The sequence below is a fragment of the Sarcophilus harrisii genome, chromosome X (assembly GCF_902635505.1).
Source record: "Sarcophilus harrisii chromosome X, mSarHar1.11, whole genome shotgun sequence".
NCBI classification, from domain to species: domain Eukaryota; kingdom Metazoa; phylum Chordata; class Mammalia; order Dasyuromorphia; family Dasyuridae; genus Sarcophilus; species Sarcophilus harrisii.
The window spans coordinates 79437659-79452199 of NC_045432.1; the positions used below are offsets into that span (position 1 = coordinate 79437659).

The following is a 14541-nucleotide window of genomic DNA, read 5'->3' on the forward strand; positions in this document are numbered from 1 at the left end:
CTCCCCTCCCTCCTCGCTTGGGATGAAGAATTTCTGCCCAGGGCAAGCCTCCTGCCCCTCCTCTGCTTCCCTCTCTCCCTGCCGCTGCTTCTCCTCTGCTTGTACTCAATGGCAGCCAGCGAGGGCCATGGCCAAACGCCCCAGGGGCTTGGGGGGCAGCTATCAGAGCCACTTATTTTGGAAATATCTTGGAAAGGAAGGCTTCGTGGAGGGCCAGATGCCTTCTGGGCGTTAGAAGCGTGCAGTGGGCCTTGGGCCCTCGGCCCCTCATCGTAATCAGGGGCCCCCCCCATTTAACAGACCCCCCCAGGTCACCAGACTTGGGAAGGGGGCACAGATCCTACAAACCGGGAGTCACGGCTCAGCCCCTAGGCCCTCAGGCCCCGTTCAAGCACTTTACATGACCGCCACCCCCATCGACAGGATCGGGGCACTCCGGTTGGAAAGGTTTGCTCATTTTCCCCCCCCCCCTCCCGGGCCTGTCCTGCCCCAAATTTCCTTGCCCCCATCCTCCTTGGCCCTTTGGGGAAATTAAACAAGGCTTTCCCCTCCCCATGGCCTTAAAACAAGACCCCCCCAAAACAATCTGTTTCAGATCCCCCTTAATCCTTGATCCTCCGGCAGAAACTCAGGCCCACTTTGTAAGGCCACCCCCGGGTTCCCAGGTGTCCCAAATAAGGTCCATCCCTACCCTCTCTTGCCCTCAAAACCCGCTGCCCCGGGGCCAGGCAACTCCCTCCTTTCAAATTTCGCTCTGTGGATCTCAGGTTCCCTTTCTTATAGTCGGCCCCCGCTCTTCTTTGGGCTCTCCCTCAGGGCACTTGGGCGGTGTTTCCTCCAACATCCCGGGGCCTTCCAAGGCCCTGAAAACCAACCAGGGCCTGAAACCCAGAGGGCCCGGGACTCTCCCCCCTCTTAAAGGGTTAACCTCTTAAGGACCATTCTCTCAGCGGGGCTGGAAACTCGGGTTCCTCCTTTCCCCCCTTGTCCATTGAAGAACCTGAGCTTCCCTCAAATTTTGAGCTCAATTTAAATCTAGACCAATGAAAACAAAAAAAATAGCCTCGTTGCCCAAAAACCACCTATTTATCACTTTATTATCAGGGCCCTTCTTCAATAGCCCAAATCCCCACATGTCGGGGAAGAATGAACCTCAGGAAAAAAGGGGAAAAAATTTCCCGGGGGATTCTTACATTCAGAACTTGGGAACAAATGGAGGGGAGAGGCTCCCTTAAGATTCTTTTTGGTTCTTGGAGTCTGCTGACGATCTGGAGGTTCATGACACAGAACGCTGCTTTGTGAAAGAGCCCACACATGCCCATGGGAAGTGAAGTGTGACAAATGGATCCGAGTTCTGGACGGGCCGGGACCCTGTGCTCCCGAGCTCTAGCACACCTGGCGCGGGCCTTCCCAAAGGGACCGCCCACTCGTATTCAGACCCTCTGTGCCCAGCTGCGGAGACCCCTCTCTTCACTCCCGCGGCTTGGTGATGCTACGATGAGTCCGGACCGAACCCAACCAAACCGGGTCCTCACGGCGCCCTGCTTCCCCTCATTCCCCCTTCCGCTCCCTTCTGTTTGTTTTCAGAGTGATTCATTGCCCCTCTTTTCCCTGGTGCTCTCCTACTATCTCCCTCCTTATCTGAGATGCCAACTGCCTGCTAGCCCTGCTTGTTCTGTCCTTTCCAGTACAAAGAACATTCTCCTTGGCAGAGAAAGCAGAAGCAGAAGAAGGGCGTCATCATCGAGCCTGGTCTGGGGTGCCAGGGCTCCCTCCTCCACATGCCCCACCCTCACATGCCCCCCTCCTCACAAAAAGCCTCTCCTTCCTTCCTCATTTTTTTCTCCTTTTATGACTTGGCTTTTCCTTACCGGCCTCAACCTCTTCAAGGGCCTTGGCCCACCTGACGTGATCCTTCCGGAACTGGGCCACGGTTTTGCCCTCCAAGCTTCGCCGTTGCCTGCCCCCCTTCCGGGTTCTATGGGGCTCTTTAAAGTTCCTTTCCTCTTCCTTGGATTTGCTTTCATTCCGCAGAGCTTTGCACTCCTCCCGGGCCGACTTCCCCCGTTGAACTGGAGGCCGAGAGATCTGGCCTCCTCATCTTCCGAACTCTTTGAAATCTGCCCTTTGAACTCTTCCAGTGTGATCTATATGCACCCCGCCCCCTTCTCCGGTACAAGTTCAAAGACATAAGGGGTCCTTCTCCCAAGCTGCTTCATCATTCCCACCCCAGAGTCTAGAAGAGAATTGCCTCTGTTGGTTTCTACACCTTTTCAAGGATTGATTTATCATTGACAAGTCAAAACAATTGCTAGAGAGAAAAAAAAAAAAAGAGAAGCTGGGAAAATGAGGGAAGAAGGGAGAGGAGAGAGCCAGATTAGCTGGAAGAGCCCAATGGGTTTCACTTGGAGTCAAAGCCTCCCCTCTGGCATGGACTGCCCGCTTCTCTCCATGGGCCTCATCTTCCCCCATCCTAGAAGGGGGGGCTTGGAGCAGAACGGTTCTGAGCTTGGATTTCACATCACATCTCCTTCCCCAGCTCCTTCTCCGTTTCCTTGGCTCCTCGTGGATTTCCTCTCGGGTCTGGTGGCCTGGATATGGGGGCGCTTCTCTCTCGGCTGCCACGACCTTTCATTCCAGTCCCTGCGGTCCTTGCTTCCTTCACAGAGCGGGACTCTCCCCTTGCCTCTTCTTTCCCCTTTGTCATTATTCACACTAATTCCGGAGCCATTCTTGAGTCACCCCAAGTCCCCGGGCCCATTCTAACCAGCTGGGAGTGCTAGATATCTGAGGTCAAATCGCCTTTCACGTGCGAGGATCTCAATATCGCTTTGCCTCCGCCCCACCCTTTGTGAACTTGTGTGTAGACCTCGGAGGCTCCGGGGCTTGTTGCTGCCTCTTTTCTGTGGCTTTCTGGGTGTCTCTCTCCTGCTATTTTCCTTCCTGCAATGTAGTGACTGTCTGTCTGGGATGGTGGAGGTACAGAAACCGAGTTCTCCAGATTTAGACTAGCAACTGTTCGGGATCTTCTAGAGTGACCTAGGCAGGCACAGAAACATAGGTGGCAGAGGTGGGCCTGGGAGCCTGCCCTCCTCGTATTCCCCCCAGCTAGCTTGGGGCCCGGTACACGCGTGCAGGGACTCATGGGCTGATTGCTGACCTGCAGGGTGTCGTGCTGCCCACGGTTATCGGAGCGCCCGGGCCTCCGAGAAGCCGGCTGGCTTTGCGGGTGCGGGTGCGGGTTTGCACAAAGGTGGGATTCCCTTTGCTCATTGGAGCCAGAGACGCTGTAAATTTGGAGAGGGCCGCTGGGACCAGGTGGCTTTGGAGGTCGATCCCCCGCCTTCAGCCGCCCGGGCCATGACATCATCTCCTTTTATTCCACCCACCACATGGCAAGGAGGTCAGGTTCCCTTATTTGAGCAGCTTGTCGCTGCTGTTGGCCTGTGCCCCAAACAAGGCCCGGGCAGGGCTTCTAATTCAAGGCTGAAAAGGCAGGCCGTTCTTGTGCCTGGCCCAGAGGCGGGGAAAGAGGTGAGCCTGCCGAAGGGGCCGACTAGCGTCCTTCCCGCAGCAGCCAAGCCCTCCTCTGGCTCAGCAAAATACACCCATTGCCCTAAGTGGGGACGAATGCCCAGGGCTGGTTCATTTGACAGATTGTGCCGGAAGCCGAGATCTGGAGGCCAGCTAGTCCGATCCCTTCCCCCTTGTACAAGAAGGTCACTTTGCCCCCTTGGGCCTCGGTTTCCCCACCTACAAAATGCTTAGAGAGCTAGTTGGAGTCTGTAAAAGGCTTTGCAAACCTTCAAGTGGCAATGTGAACGATTCATTTGGGTTACGTGGTGTCATTTCTTGAATCCAGAGTCCTCCCCCATGGCCTCCTGGGGACACGGCAGTGGCCTTGTTTTTAGTTTTCTTGCTGTTCTTTCGTTGATATCTGTGACATTGTATCTGTTCCCAACCGTCTCTTATAACAAAGAAGTCCCAGAGGAAGAACTGGGTCAGGGACTCCCACTTCTTTATCTTCACTGGGCACGTACGTACTTGGTCAAGTTTGGGAGTCTGGCCACGTGGCTTCCCTTTCCCCCGCCGGCCACTGCCGGTGGCGCTGCTCCCTTCACTCTGCGTCAGTTGGTCAGAGTCCTCCCAAGCCGCTCACTGCTCAGAGTGCCGTCCTGTGGCGCTCCCTTCCCACGGTGGACTTTGTGGATATTTGATGAGCGCACGCCCCTGGGTAAGCAGAGGCCCTTTCCTTGGAGAGGCAGGGGGATGGATGACTTCAAGGAGATTTGGGTGCCGGGAGGTGGAGGGGGTTGGCTCTTCCCTGATCCCTAAAATCGAAGGAGGATTATCTTGGAGCCAACTGGGAATAAGGGGGAGGGGGCGGGGGCTTGGAGGGAGGAAGGGAAGAACATGATCTCACTGGACCAACGGCCTTCGTTGCAAATCCCGGATTCTGCCCAGGGAAGCTAGAAGCAGAGCTGGGTTGGAGCAGTGATTGGGGGAACAGCCAGATCAGGGGAAAGGGGGAGGATCTGTATAAGACTGTGCTTCTGGGAAACAAGTGGACCCAAACCCCAAGGCCCACCTTTTTCCCCAAGCCTTCAAGATTGCCTTCCCTGAAGACCACCAGGTCTGATTTGAACAGGGTGCGACAGCCACTGGGAGCCGTTTGAAGTGAAAACACCAGGATGGATTTAATCTGTGTTCTAACCCCACCCCAGAGCCTCGATGGGGTGTGCCCCTTTCACCTCCATTTCCCTCTTCGTCAAACGAGGGAGGTGGACCCGATGACCTCAGAGGGCCTTCTTGGCTCTAGAGCTCTGACGCTGAACGTCAGTCAGAGCAGGGACCGGGCCGTTGTCCTCTGGGCAGCTCTCCCCAGAGCCCCACCCTCCAGCCCCTCATCGGGATTGCTATTTAGCCGATGGGCCGCCCGGGGCCCTAAAATGCATCCCCTTGTGGTCCCCCCTGTGCGGAGTCTCTCTCTCTGCACTTGGTCCAGCTCAGTCCTCAATCCTCAGGCTCTACAGTTCAGTAAGACCGATCCACTGGCAGAGTCTTCCTGACCTCAGGCTCGTCTCATTACCCCACGAACAGAGCTTTTCTCTCAAAGCATCTTTGTCTCGATGCGTAGCATGAGAGAACGGTTTTCCATTCGCAACCTCAGCGGAGCCTCCTAGCAGCCCTAGGAGTTGTTGTCTGTTTTTTACAGAGGAGGAAACTGAGGCTCTGAAGAACTGAGGTACTTAGTCCCAAAGCTAGGAATTCCCAGAGGTAAGATTGGAACCTAGCTAGGTCTTCTAGACTCCAAGGGGAGGGGGGGAAGCTGTGCAGGGTCTAGAACAACTGTGTGGATAAATAAAATGCCAGGGCACTGGAGGAGGGAGAGAGTCCACCACCTGGAGAAATCTAGGAGGGCTTCAAGGAAGAGGGGGCACCCAAAGTGAACTTTGAGGAAATACAAAAACTCTTGAAGCTAGAAAGGTGGAGGCGAGGAAGCAGTGTGTCCCAGACATGAGGGCTAGCCTGGGCCAACGTCCTTAGACAGGATGGCTTGTGGGGACAATTCAGCTAGCAGTTGTGGGGAGCGGGGGAGGGTCTGTTGCGGCGGGCGAGCGGAAAGCTTGGATCACCTTCCCCCATTCCTCCGCTCTCTACTCTCTCCAAGTCAGGCATCAGATCCCCAAGGACCGACTAAAGGGAAAGAGCAGCAAGGAAGAATTGCCTCCGGTTCGGGCCCTCTGTCGGGTTGGGGGGCCCGGCCCTGCTCTGTGCCCGCTCATCCTGTGGGGGTGCAGACCATGGCTCAGCTGCCGGGCAGCCAGAAAAGGCCGGGGGCCTGGAGGGGGCAGGAGCAGACGCTGGCCGTGCATCTTTAGCCATTGATAAAACCATATCTATTTCTGATACTGAACCAAGGCCTTGGCAGTGAGAACTTTGTTTCACGGCTGCAGAGGAGGCCGGGGCGGGAGTGGGGGTGGGGGGGTACTTTGGCAGCTGCAGGGCAGTTGGCAGGTCCCGTCACCACCGGAGCTGGGGAGGGGGAGGGACAGCTTGGCTGGGCAAATAATAGGGTCCTCAGTAAGGGCCTTTTCCTTCACTGGGGCAGGGAGGCTGCTGGGAGGGTCAGGACCCCAGATGGGCCCTCACCGGGGCAAGGCAGTCTTCCACCAGCTCCCTTACTGACTCTCTCCCATTCTCCACAGCGGCCTTCCGGAAGGGTTTCTTCTTCCTTCAGATCTCCCACAGCTTCTCCCACCTCTTCAGCTGAGAACCTGCTCCTATTTTACCGAAAAAGTGGAGCACGTTCACCCTCTTCTCCCCTCTTGCTCATCTCCCCTCGTTAAGGTGTCTTCTCCTTCAGCCCCATCTCACGTGACGAGATGGCCTCCATCCCTGTCTACACTGCTTCCTGGCTGGACCCTCCTCACTTGATCCATCTCTCCTCCCGTTTACGGCTAACCTGCTTGAGAAGGGCATCCATAACACGGCGCCTCCGCTTCTTCCTGACTTCCTGTGGGCTGATACCCGACGCCATCACCCCACCCAAACTGCTCTCTCCGAAATGACCGAGCATCTATCTCCCAGTCGCCAAAGCCAACGTGCTTTTTCTTAGTCCTCCTTGACATTTCTGCATCTTTGGACACTGTCAATCACCCTCCTGTCCCAGAGAGCCTTTTCTCTCTAGGTTTTTGGGGACCCTCCACCCCTGCCTGCTCCTCCCTCTCTGAGCACGCCTTCTCAGACTCCTTTGTTGGATCGTCCTCAGGTCATCCCCGCTGGTCTTGGGTACCCTCGGGGCTCTGTCCTGGCTCCTGCTTCACTTGGGGATCCCCTCTGCTCCCATGGACTTAATGGTCTTCTTAAATTGACTTCTCCAGTCCCAGTCTCTCTGGTGACCTCCAGTCTCGCTTCTTCCATTGCCAACTGGACACGTCAAACTGGATGTCCAGTGGACATCTTAAGCAACGTGAGCCTTTTCTTTCCCTATAACCCACCACTTCCCCATTACTGTTGAGGGCCACGCCATCCTGCCAGCCTCAGCCTCATAAGCATGGATTCCTTAAATGGATTCCTCACTCTCACCCTCCGGCCGATCTGTTGTCTCAGGTCGTCACCGCTGCCTCTCACTCCACACCGGTGAGCCTGGCCTCCTGGCTGGTCCACCTCCAAGCCCCTCCATCTCTTGGCCCTGGGCCTTCCCCCGGCTGTGCCCCCAGGCCTGGAATGCTCTCCCTCTCTGCTCCGACTACTGACTTTCCTGGCCTCCTAAAAGCCCCAGCTAAAACCCCTCCTCCTGGAAGACTGCCCTGAGCCCCCTAATGCTAGCGCCTTCCTTCCTCTCTATTTTTTCCAGCTTTTGCTTTTCTTTGTAACCCGGGGCCTCAGCACGCTGCCCGCTAATCATCGCTTTGTTGACTTGCCAGCCTCCGCCCGGCATTCCTTTGCCAATCCTTTCTCGTTCTCTTATCCCGTCACTCTGCGCTCCAGCACCGCTGCCCCGTTTGCCGTTCCCCACGCGGGACGTTCCGTCTCCTTGCCTCCACACCTTTGCAGAGCCTCCCCCGTGCCCGGAATGCCTTCTTCCCTCACTTTGATCCACCCAATCTCAACCTCCCTTCGAAGCTCGGTCTGAGCCGGGGTCCCGGGAAACTCCTCCTTGCCCTTCCCAGTGCCCTCCCCGTCCCTGTCCTGCAGAAACCCCTCTGGAGCCAGACTTGGGGTCTCTCTGGCCGCGCGTTGCTTTGCCCCCATAGGACAGGCGCTCCCTCTGGCTCTCGCAGAGTGCCTGACACACAGTAGGTGCTCGAGGAATAGTCGGAGCATCGCACTTTGAAAATTCCTTTCATGGGACTAGTTTCTCTTTGCAGGAGACCACTGCCAGGCTGCCCCTCCCGTAGCCCACCACTCGCTGATGAGGGCACTGGGCTACATGACTCCATGAAACAGGTATGTCAAGGCCCGTTTACTCCCCCGAAACAGGAAGGCCTCTTCCTCGGGTCACCGTCCGGTGAAGACGATCGCTACGGTGAACGTCCTGGGAAGACTTCGAGTGTTTAGTGGACGGTCCCAGACGGGCGGAAGCAGCCGATGGCGAGACGCGGGGTGGGGGTGGACCGCGAGTCCCCCGGTGGGGAGCGCAGCTAGCTCTGGGAGTCCGCGTGGGGCGAGCGGACGAGGCGGCCGGCGGTTGCTCGGGCCGTGCCCGCTCCCGTCGCGGCCAAGGCGATGAAAGTGGGGCCCGAGTGGAAGTTGTCTCCCCGGAAAAGGGCTCCCACGGGGCTCAGTGTAGACGTGGAGTCCCGAGCCTGCTAGGATGTGAGTGAAGGGAGGCTAGACTAGGTGTGTCCTCGACTTTTTTTCTCTGTCTCCTAGGGTTCTGGTTCCAAGAGATGAGCTCTCTCTGGTCTGTCCAAAACTGAGTATAAAAGGGGGACAGAACTGTCCACAGTCCAAACTGAGTATAAAAGTTACACGGCTAGACGCCTCTACTTCTCCAACAGAAATGAACGGGAACAAAAGTCCCGAAGGAACCCGTGTGACCCCTTCGGGGATCCCACTGCCACCCGCAGAGTCCCCTTCCCCTGCGGTAACCCCCTTCAGCCTGCGCACACAGGGCCCATTGGTGGCCAGCATGCAGCTGCAGAAGCTTAACAGTCAGTACCAGGGGGTGCCTAGCACCGAGCCCCAAGACGAGGAAATGGCCTTGCCCTCGTGGCCGATGGAGGGCGACGAGCCCGTGGAGTCAGAGACGGCCTCTATCGAGGCCTTCAACAACCTCTTCGATTTTGACCCCATAGACGAGGAGTTGCTCATGTCCCTGGTGATGGAGCTGGGCTTGGACCAAGCTGGTGAGCTACCCGAGCTCTGGCTGGACCAAGATGACCTTGACTTGTCCACCGACCTGCCCCCCAGCTAAAGTCCTGGGCATCCCAGGGGGCAGAGGGGCAGCCGCACCCATTGTGGGTAGCGGGATGGAGATGGGCCCCAGCTTAGCTAGCTTTTGACAAGCTCCTGTGCTCATTATCAATAAAACGATTTTTCCAGTGTCACAGCTGTTGGGCCAGAGCTCCGGCCGGCCGGTTCTTTCGGCGTCTTCGTACCCTCGAAGGGGAGTCCCGGATTGGGGCTGGGGGGAGGAAGGCAAGGCCCTGGGATGTGGATGGCCGGGGGTGGGGTGGGGGGGGGGAGGGGGCGGGACACATCCCACTTTGGGCAGCAGACAGCCCTGTGCTCGGGAAGGGCCCCTGTGGTCAGCTAAGTCTCCGGAACCAGGCTGGGGATCAGCCTGAAGATTCAGCACAACACACTCGGCACCTGATCTGGGCCCCCCCAAGACCCACGTGCAAAGCCTGCCTCAGATACTTTCTGCTTTTGAGACCCAGCGACCGAGTCCCCTGCTCTCTGAGCCTCAGTTTCCCCAGCATCTCTGGATGAGGGGGTGGATTTGAGGACTTCCAAGTTCCCTTCCAGCCTTCAATGTGGAATTCCCCCCCCCCCCCATTGCCTGTAGCCTCCCATCCTAGAACCTCCCAGCCAGAGGGTTGTTTATGAGACCAAAGGGGACTGGGGCTGGCGCTAAGCTTGGGCCCAGCCCCATAAGAAGGCCGGCTGCGGCTGCGGGAGCAGAGCTCCTGCCCCTCCTCCTACCTCTTCCAGCCCTCTGCCTTCCCATCGGCGGCCACTCCCTGCAGCGCCCCGAGTTCGAATCCCTCCGAAGCCACGGATGCTGCGAGAGCCCAGGAAGAAGGGGCCCAAGCCAAGGCAGCCTGGGCTCTAACGCCCCTGAGGCTTTCTCCCTTGGGGCAGAGCCCGTGGGGGGGCCTACCACAGAGAAGCCAGTGGCCGGGGTGGGGGCGGGGAGGGCCACGTATGGTGGGGCACGGGGGTGGGGGAGGGGGGGGCCTGCCTCGAACAGACGGCTGTCAGCGCCTGCGCCTCACAGGCCTCGTCCTGAGGGCGCCCATCTCCTCACCTTAGGCCGGCACTTTTCCCTCTCGAGGGCAAGAGGGCGGGGCTTGGGGGCCCGGACCGTCCTAAAAGCTACCCAGGAGGAGCCCCCGCCCCTTCCCGTAGCCCCGCCCAGTTCGCGCGCCGCCAGGTGCCTGGCGGCCTCCGAACAGCAGGGGGCGGCAGAGGAGTGGGCTCAGCCCCGCCGCTCGCCGGAAAGGGCGGGCCTTGGAATGCCCCAGCCCTCGCCTATTTCCTTGGTTCACCGGAAGCGGCGGGTCCTTTTCCCCGGCTCGTCGCAGCTATGGTGGGTCTCCCTTCTCCGCCATCGGCCCGGCTCCAATCGTCCTCCATCCCCCGGGCCGGCGGACCCTCAGAGCGGCCGGGCAGGGGAGGGGCGGCGGGGCCTAAGGATGAAAGCCGCTCGGGGCCGCTCGGAGACACGGGGCGTCCCGCACTACCTGCCGGATATCCCCGCTTCGGGGCCCCCGGGGGCGGGGGTGGGGGGGGCGGGGGAGCCTCCCTCGGGATCCGGGAGTCTCCTGAACCCCTGCGGTCTGTCCGCAGGCTCGTGGACCCAAGAAACACCTGAAGCGCGTGGCCGCCCCCAAGCACTGGATGCTGGACAAGCTGACCGGCGTGTTTGTGAGTAAACCTCGGGCACTGGGTCGCGGGGCCGAGGACGGGCCCTGCCCGAACCGTTAAGTGACAGCCCTGCCGGAGGAGGTCACGGATGGAGGAGGGAGGGGCGGCAGCGACCCTGGCCGGGTCGCTTGATCTCTGGCTCCAACGTTCTTGGGGTAGCCATAAAGGCAAAGCTAAAAGCGTGTCTGAAGGTTAACATCCGGGTTCCTTGGACGAGCCTGCCCTAAAATGCTCCATCCTCCATCTTCCGACCTGCACCTCCCCCCCCTTGCTGTCTTGTTCCGCCCCCTGAGCGAAGCCCCTTCCTGCAGGGCTTCCACTGGGTTTTGTTGGGGGCCGTCTTCCCCTGCCACCCCCCCCCCCCAAGAGCAAAATGGAACAAGGCGGCATCTTGGATCCCCTGCAACTGACAAGTTCTTTATTAGACATGGAAGCGTGTGGGGGCCCTGAGAGTCCAGGGCAGTTGTAGCTCCTTAGGGGCGCCCAAGGAAATGGGGGAAATGACGCTGTGCAATCTCCCTGGCTGAGGAGCCCCAGCCATCCCTAGTGTGGACCCTAGTCCCGGATCCTCCTCGGATCTTGGTGGCCGCCCACCTCCCACGAGCAATTTTGGAACAGAAAGCTCTTTGTTCCCAACGTGATGAAGAGTAACCTGACGTCAGACAAGGAGATTTGGGTCAGGGGGCTGTTTTGCTCCTTTTTTCCTGCCTTAGCTTTGCTCCTTCCACGCCCTCACACTTGCCATTTCACCAGCTCACAACTTTCTTTGCAGTTCTCCTTGGCGCCAGCTGGGTGGGGGTGGGAGTGGCAAGGATGACAAGGGGGAAAGCACGATTTGAATCGGGAGCCTCCTTCATCTCCACTTTGGGGAGCCGGGTTCATGGGCTTGTTAGCAGTGTGCTAGAGGCTAACTTTGGTGCCAGGAAGGCTTGGTTCAAACCTTTACTTCCCCCAAGCCCGCCCCATGTATGTGATGTAGACAGGGAGCCCCCAAAGTCTTAGTGCCATTTTAAGCCATGGTAGCTTAATACTTCATTAAAACTTGGTGGGACTCAGAAGGACCTGAATTCAAATTTGATCTCAGACATTTAACTAGCTGTGTGACCCAGGGCAAGTCACTTAACCCCAATTGCCTCAAAAAAAGAAAAAAAAAAAAAAGACAACGACTTTGTGAGACATCCTGTGTTCACCATGGGAGCTAAAATGTGACATTTACTCCGCAGGCTCCCAGACCATCCACAGGCCCCCACAAGCTGAGAGAGTGCCTTCCTCTCATCATCTTCCTCCGCAACCGTCTCAAGTATGCCCTGACCGGAGACGAAGTTAAGAAAATCTGCATGCAGAGATTTATCAAGATTGACGGCAAGGTCCGCACGGACACCACCTATCCCGTTGGCTTCATGGGTGAGTAGATGGAAACCAGAGGGGGGAGCGCAGCCCGGGCTCCCCCGAATGGGTCCCCTCTCTTGCTCGTGAGGCTTCCTGTTTGTGGGAGAGGGTTCCCCGTCCCCCCTCTAATTGTCACCACCGGTTGAAATCAGATGTCATCAGCATCGAGAAGACCGGCGAGTATTTCCGTCTGATTTATGACACCAAGGGTCGCTTTGCCGTTCATCGCATCACAGCCGAGGAGGCAAAGGTGAATGGGAGACACTCACAAGCACCCGCCTCCCCCCCCCCCCCCCCCAATGGGGAAGGCAGATTTCCTGTCTGTGATTTAGAAGTGAGATAATTTGTAGTAGAGTTGGGGGCCGGGGGGGGGGGGGGTGCAAGGAGATGGCCAACATGGGGAGCCAGAGCTGGAGATCAGGTTCCAATTGAGTACCTGTGGCCCTTGGGTAGGGGCAGGGATTGCTTATAGATTTAAGCCTTGAGTGATTTCTAAATAAAGGGGGCCCTGGGTTGCAAGTAGTGGAAGAGGAGGCGGCGGCAGGGGGAGGGCGGAGCATAACATACTCTGATTTGGAAGAGGCATGTTAATTCCTGGAGGTTAGTCCCCATCGCCTTAAGGCCGGGGGCCCTCCCTCTGTCTCCTGTTCTCGGCCTCGTAGACCAAACTGGGAGGGCCTGGCCACGCTCCTTCCCAATGAGGCGCCGAGTCTGTCGTCAACACGCAGCTTGGCTTCCCATGACTGACGGTTCTTCCTGCGTCCGCAGTATAAGCTGTGCAAAGTGAGAAAGACCTTTGTGGGTACCAAGGGCATCCCCCATCTGGTGACCCATGATGCCCGCACCATCCGCTATCCGGATCCACTCATCAGAGTCAATGATACCATTCAGATCGATCTGGAGACTGGCAAGATCACAGACTTCATCAAGTTTGATACCGGTACGGGGACACCGTGTGTATCGGAGCTTGGCACCCAGCTCTTTGGGGGGTCGTGGCATCGACGGGGGGGACATCCTTGGACATCCAAAGCGGGGAGGGTTGCCAGGCAATGGACTGTAATGCAGATTGAGGCAACAGCCAAGGAAATGGGGATCCCAAAGCCTCAAGGGGGAGGTGTTGTGAGGTGTTGGGCAGGGTGGGTAACTTGAAAAAGTCCCGACTTCAGATTGGTCCATTTCCTGTCCCCAACCTTCAACAGCCTCTGGTGTCCAGAGGCCTTCTGGACCTTCCCCAAGGCCCTTTTTGGGCCTTCCCCAAAGGCCTAGATTCCCCCTTGAAATGTGCCTCCTTCCTGCCCCATGATCCCAGGTTCTGATCACCCTCACCCATGAAGCTCCCATTGTCCTTTCTGCCCAGGGAATCTCTGCATGGTCACTGGTGGAGCCAACTTGGGTCGGATTGGGGTGGTCACCAACAGGGAGAAACATCCAGGCTCCTTTGATGTGGTCCACGTGAAGGATGCCAACGGCAACAGCTTCGCCACCAGGCTTTCCAACATTTTCATTATTGGCAAAGTGAGTCCAGCTTGTCCTTTTTTCTGTAGCTTAGTGAGAGAAAGGCCGGGGACCTGCACTGAGAGACCGGAGTGCTGCCCGGGGGTTCTTGGCCAGAGAGGGGCCGGTCCTCCAGGAGACAGGGTTCAGTTGGTGAACCACTGGGGGGGGTGAGTTGGTGGCCACTGCTGTGTAGCCCTTCTCTTTGGGCTCTGAGGGCCGACTCGGCTTCTGGGGATACCTTCCAGACGGCTCCAATCTGGGCTCGGGCTTTGGGAGGTACGCGGTGTTTGCTGATCCCTGCCCGGTCCCATTCCCCTCCAGGGTAACAAGCCTTGGATATCTCTGCCCCGAGGCAAGGGCATCCGCCTCACCATTGCCGAAGAGAGAGACAAGAGGTTGGCGGCCAAACAGTGCAACGGGTGAACGACATCGGCACGTTACCGTGTGTCTTTCCTGACCAAATAAAGACTTCACAAGGTGTTTCTCCCTGTCTGTTTTCACTTTTGCTCCCTTCCTCTAGGACGCCAGAGGAGCTGGCAGCCAGGGGTGAGCGGCCCCTCTGGGTTGGGAGGGAAGCGCTCCTTGTCTCACCGGATGGGAGCCGGCCGATTCAGGCTCTGGGGACGGGGCCAGATTGGAGGCGTGCGTGCGTGCGGAGTGAGGCAGAGGCTGATTTTTCTTGCGTGGTCTGGAGCCCGAATGGTGTAGTTCCCGCTGCTGCTTCTGTACTGCTGTGGGATTAATCTGGGTTCAGAATTCGCCATAGTCTTCAAGAGGGTGGGGACAAGCTTATTCCTGCTCAGAACCTTGACTTTAAGAGGAAAATTAGCATAAAAGCAATGTGCCCTTAAGAGATGCGGTGATCACTAAGCATAAGAAACAGACCACAAATGTCATGTAACACATGAGCGCCCCTTGGAGGAGAACCCGAGTCCCGGCTATCCAGACAGCAGTCCTCCTGAGCTCCGGCTCTTAACTGTAAAGGGTTTTTATAGGCTGAGAACAAAGAAGGCCCCGTGCTAAATATTCCCACTTGACCCATGACCCTTGAGACGG

At 57.7% G+C, this 14541-nt stretch overlaps 2 protein-coding genes across 3 annotated transcripts; both read left to right on the forward strand.

The window, feature by feature from the left end:
- The first annotated feature begins 1213 nt into the window (after window positions 1-1213).
- On the forward strand, window positions 1214-9058 carry CITED1 (Cbp/p300 interacting transactivator with Glu/Asp rich carboxy-terminal domain 1). 2 transcript variants are annotated; one of them, XR_004230496.1, is made up of 3 exons: window positions 1214-4234; window positions 7875-7953; window positions 8380-8429. XR_004230496.1 is itself a non-coding variant. In XM_003775009.3 (2 exons), exon 2 carries the CDS (start codon window positions 8510-8512, stop codon window positions 8921-8923), a length of 414 nt encoding a protein of 137 aa, XP_003775057.1. In that variant the 5' UTR covers window positions 5997-7953; window positions 8380-8509; the 3' UTR covers window positions 8924-9058. The 2 variants fall into 2 exon arrangements, 1 of the variants encoding a protein (XP_003775057.1); XM_003775009.3 differs by lacking the exon at window positions 1214-4234 and having other exon boundaries at window positions 5997-7953; window positions 8380-9058.
- Window positions 9059-9972: 914 nt separating this feature from the next.
- RPS4X (ribosomal protein S4 X-linked) lies at window positions 9973-13968 on the forward strand. The gene is made up of 7 exons (XM_031944501.1): window positions 9973-10261; window positions 10522-10599; window positions 11823-12003; window positions 12141-12238; window positions 12757-12928; window positions 13346-13503; window positions 13807-13968. Exons 1-7 carry the CDS (start codon window positions 10259-10261, stop codon window positions 13906-13908), a joined length of 792 nt encoding a protein of 263 aa, XP_031800361.1. The 5' UTR covers window positions 9973-10258; the 3' UTR covers window positions 13909-13968.
- The last annotated feature ends 573 nt before the right edge of the window (window positions 13969-14541 follow it).

What these genes read in the sequence shown, in the direction of transcription:
- RPS4X (XM_031944501.1), top strand. An exon ending in ACAAGCTGACCGGCGTGTTT is followed by an intron (nt 10,600 to 11,822) that starts GTGAGTAAACCT and finishes TTTACTCCGCAG; the next exon opens with GCTCCCAGACCATCCACAGG. An exon ending in CTTCATCAAGTTTGATACCG is followed by an intron (nt 12,929 to 13,345) that starts GTACGGGGACAC and finishes CTTTCTGCCCAG; the next exon opens with GGAATCTCTGCATGGTCACT.
- CITED1 (XM_003775009.3), top strand. Translation starts at nt 8,510, where the DNA reads ATGAACGGGAACAAAAGTCCCGAAGGAACCCGTGTGACCCCTTCGGGG.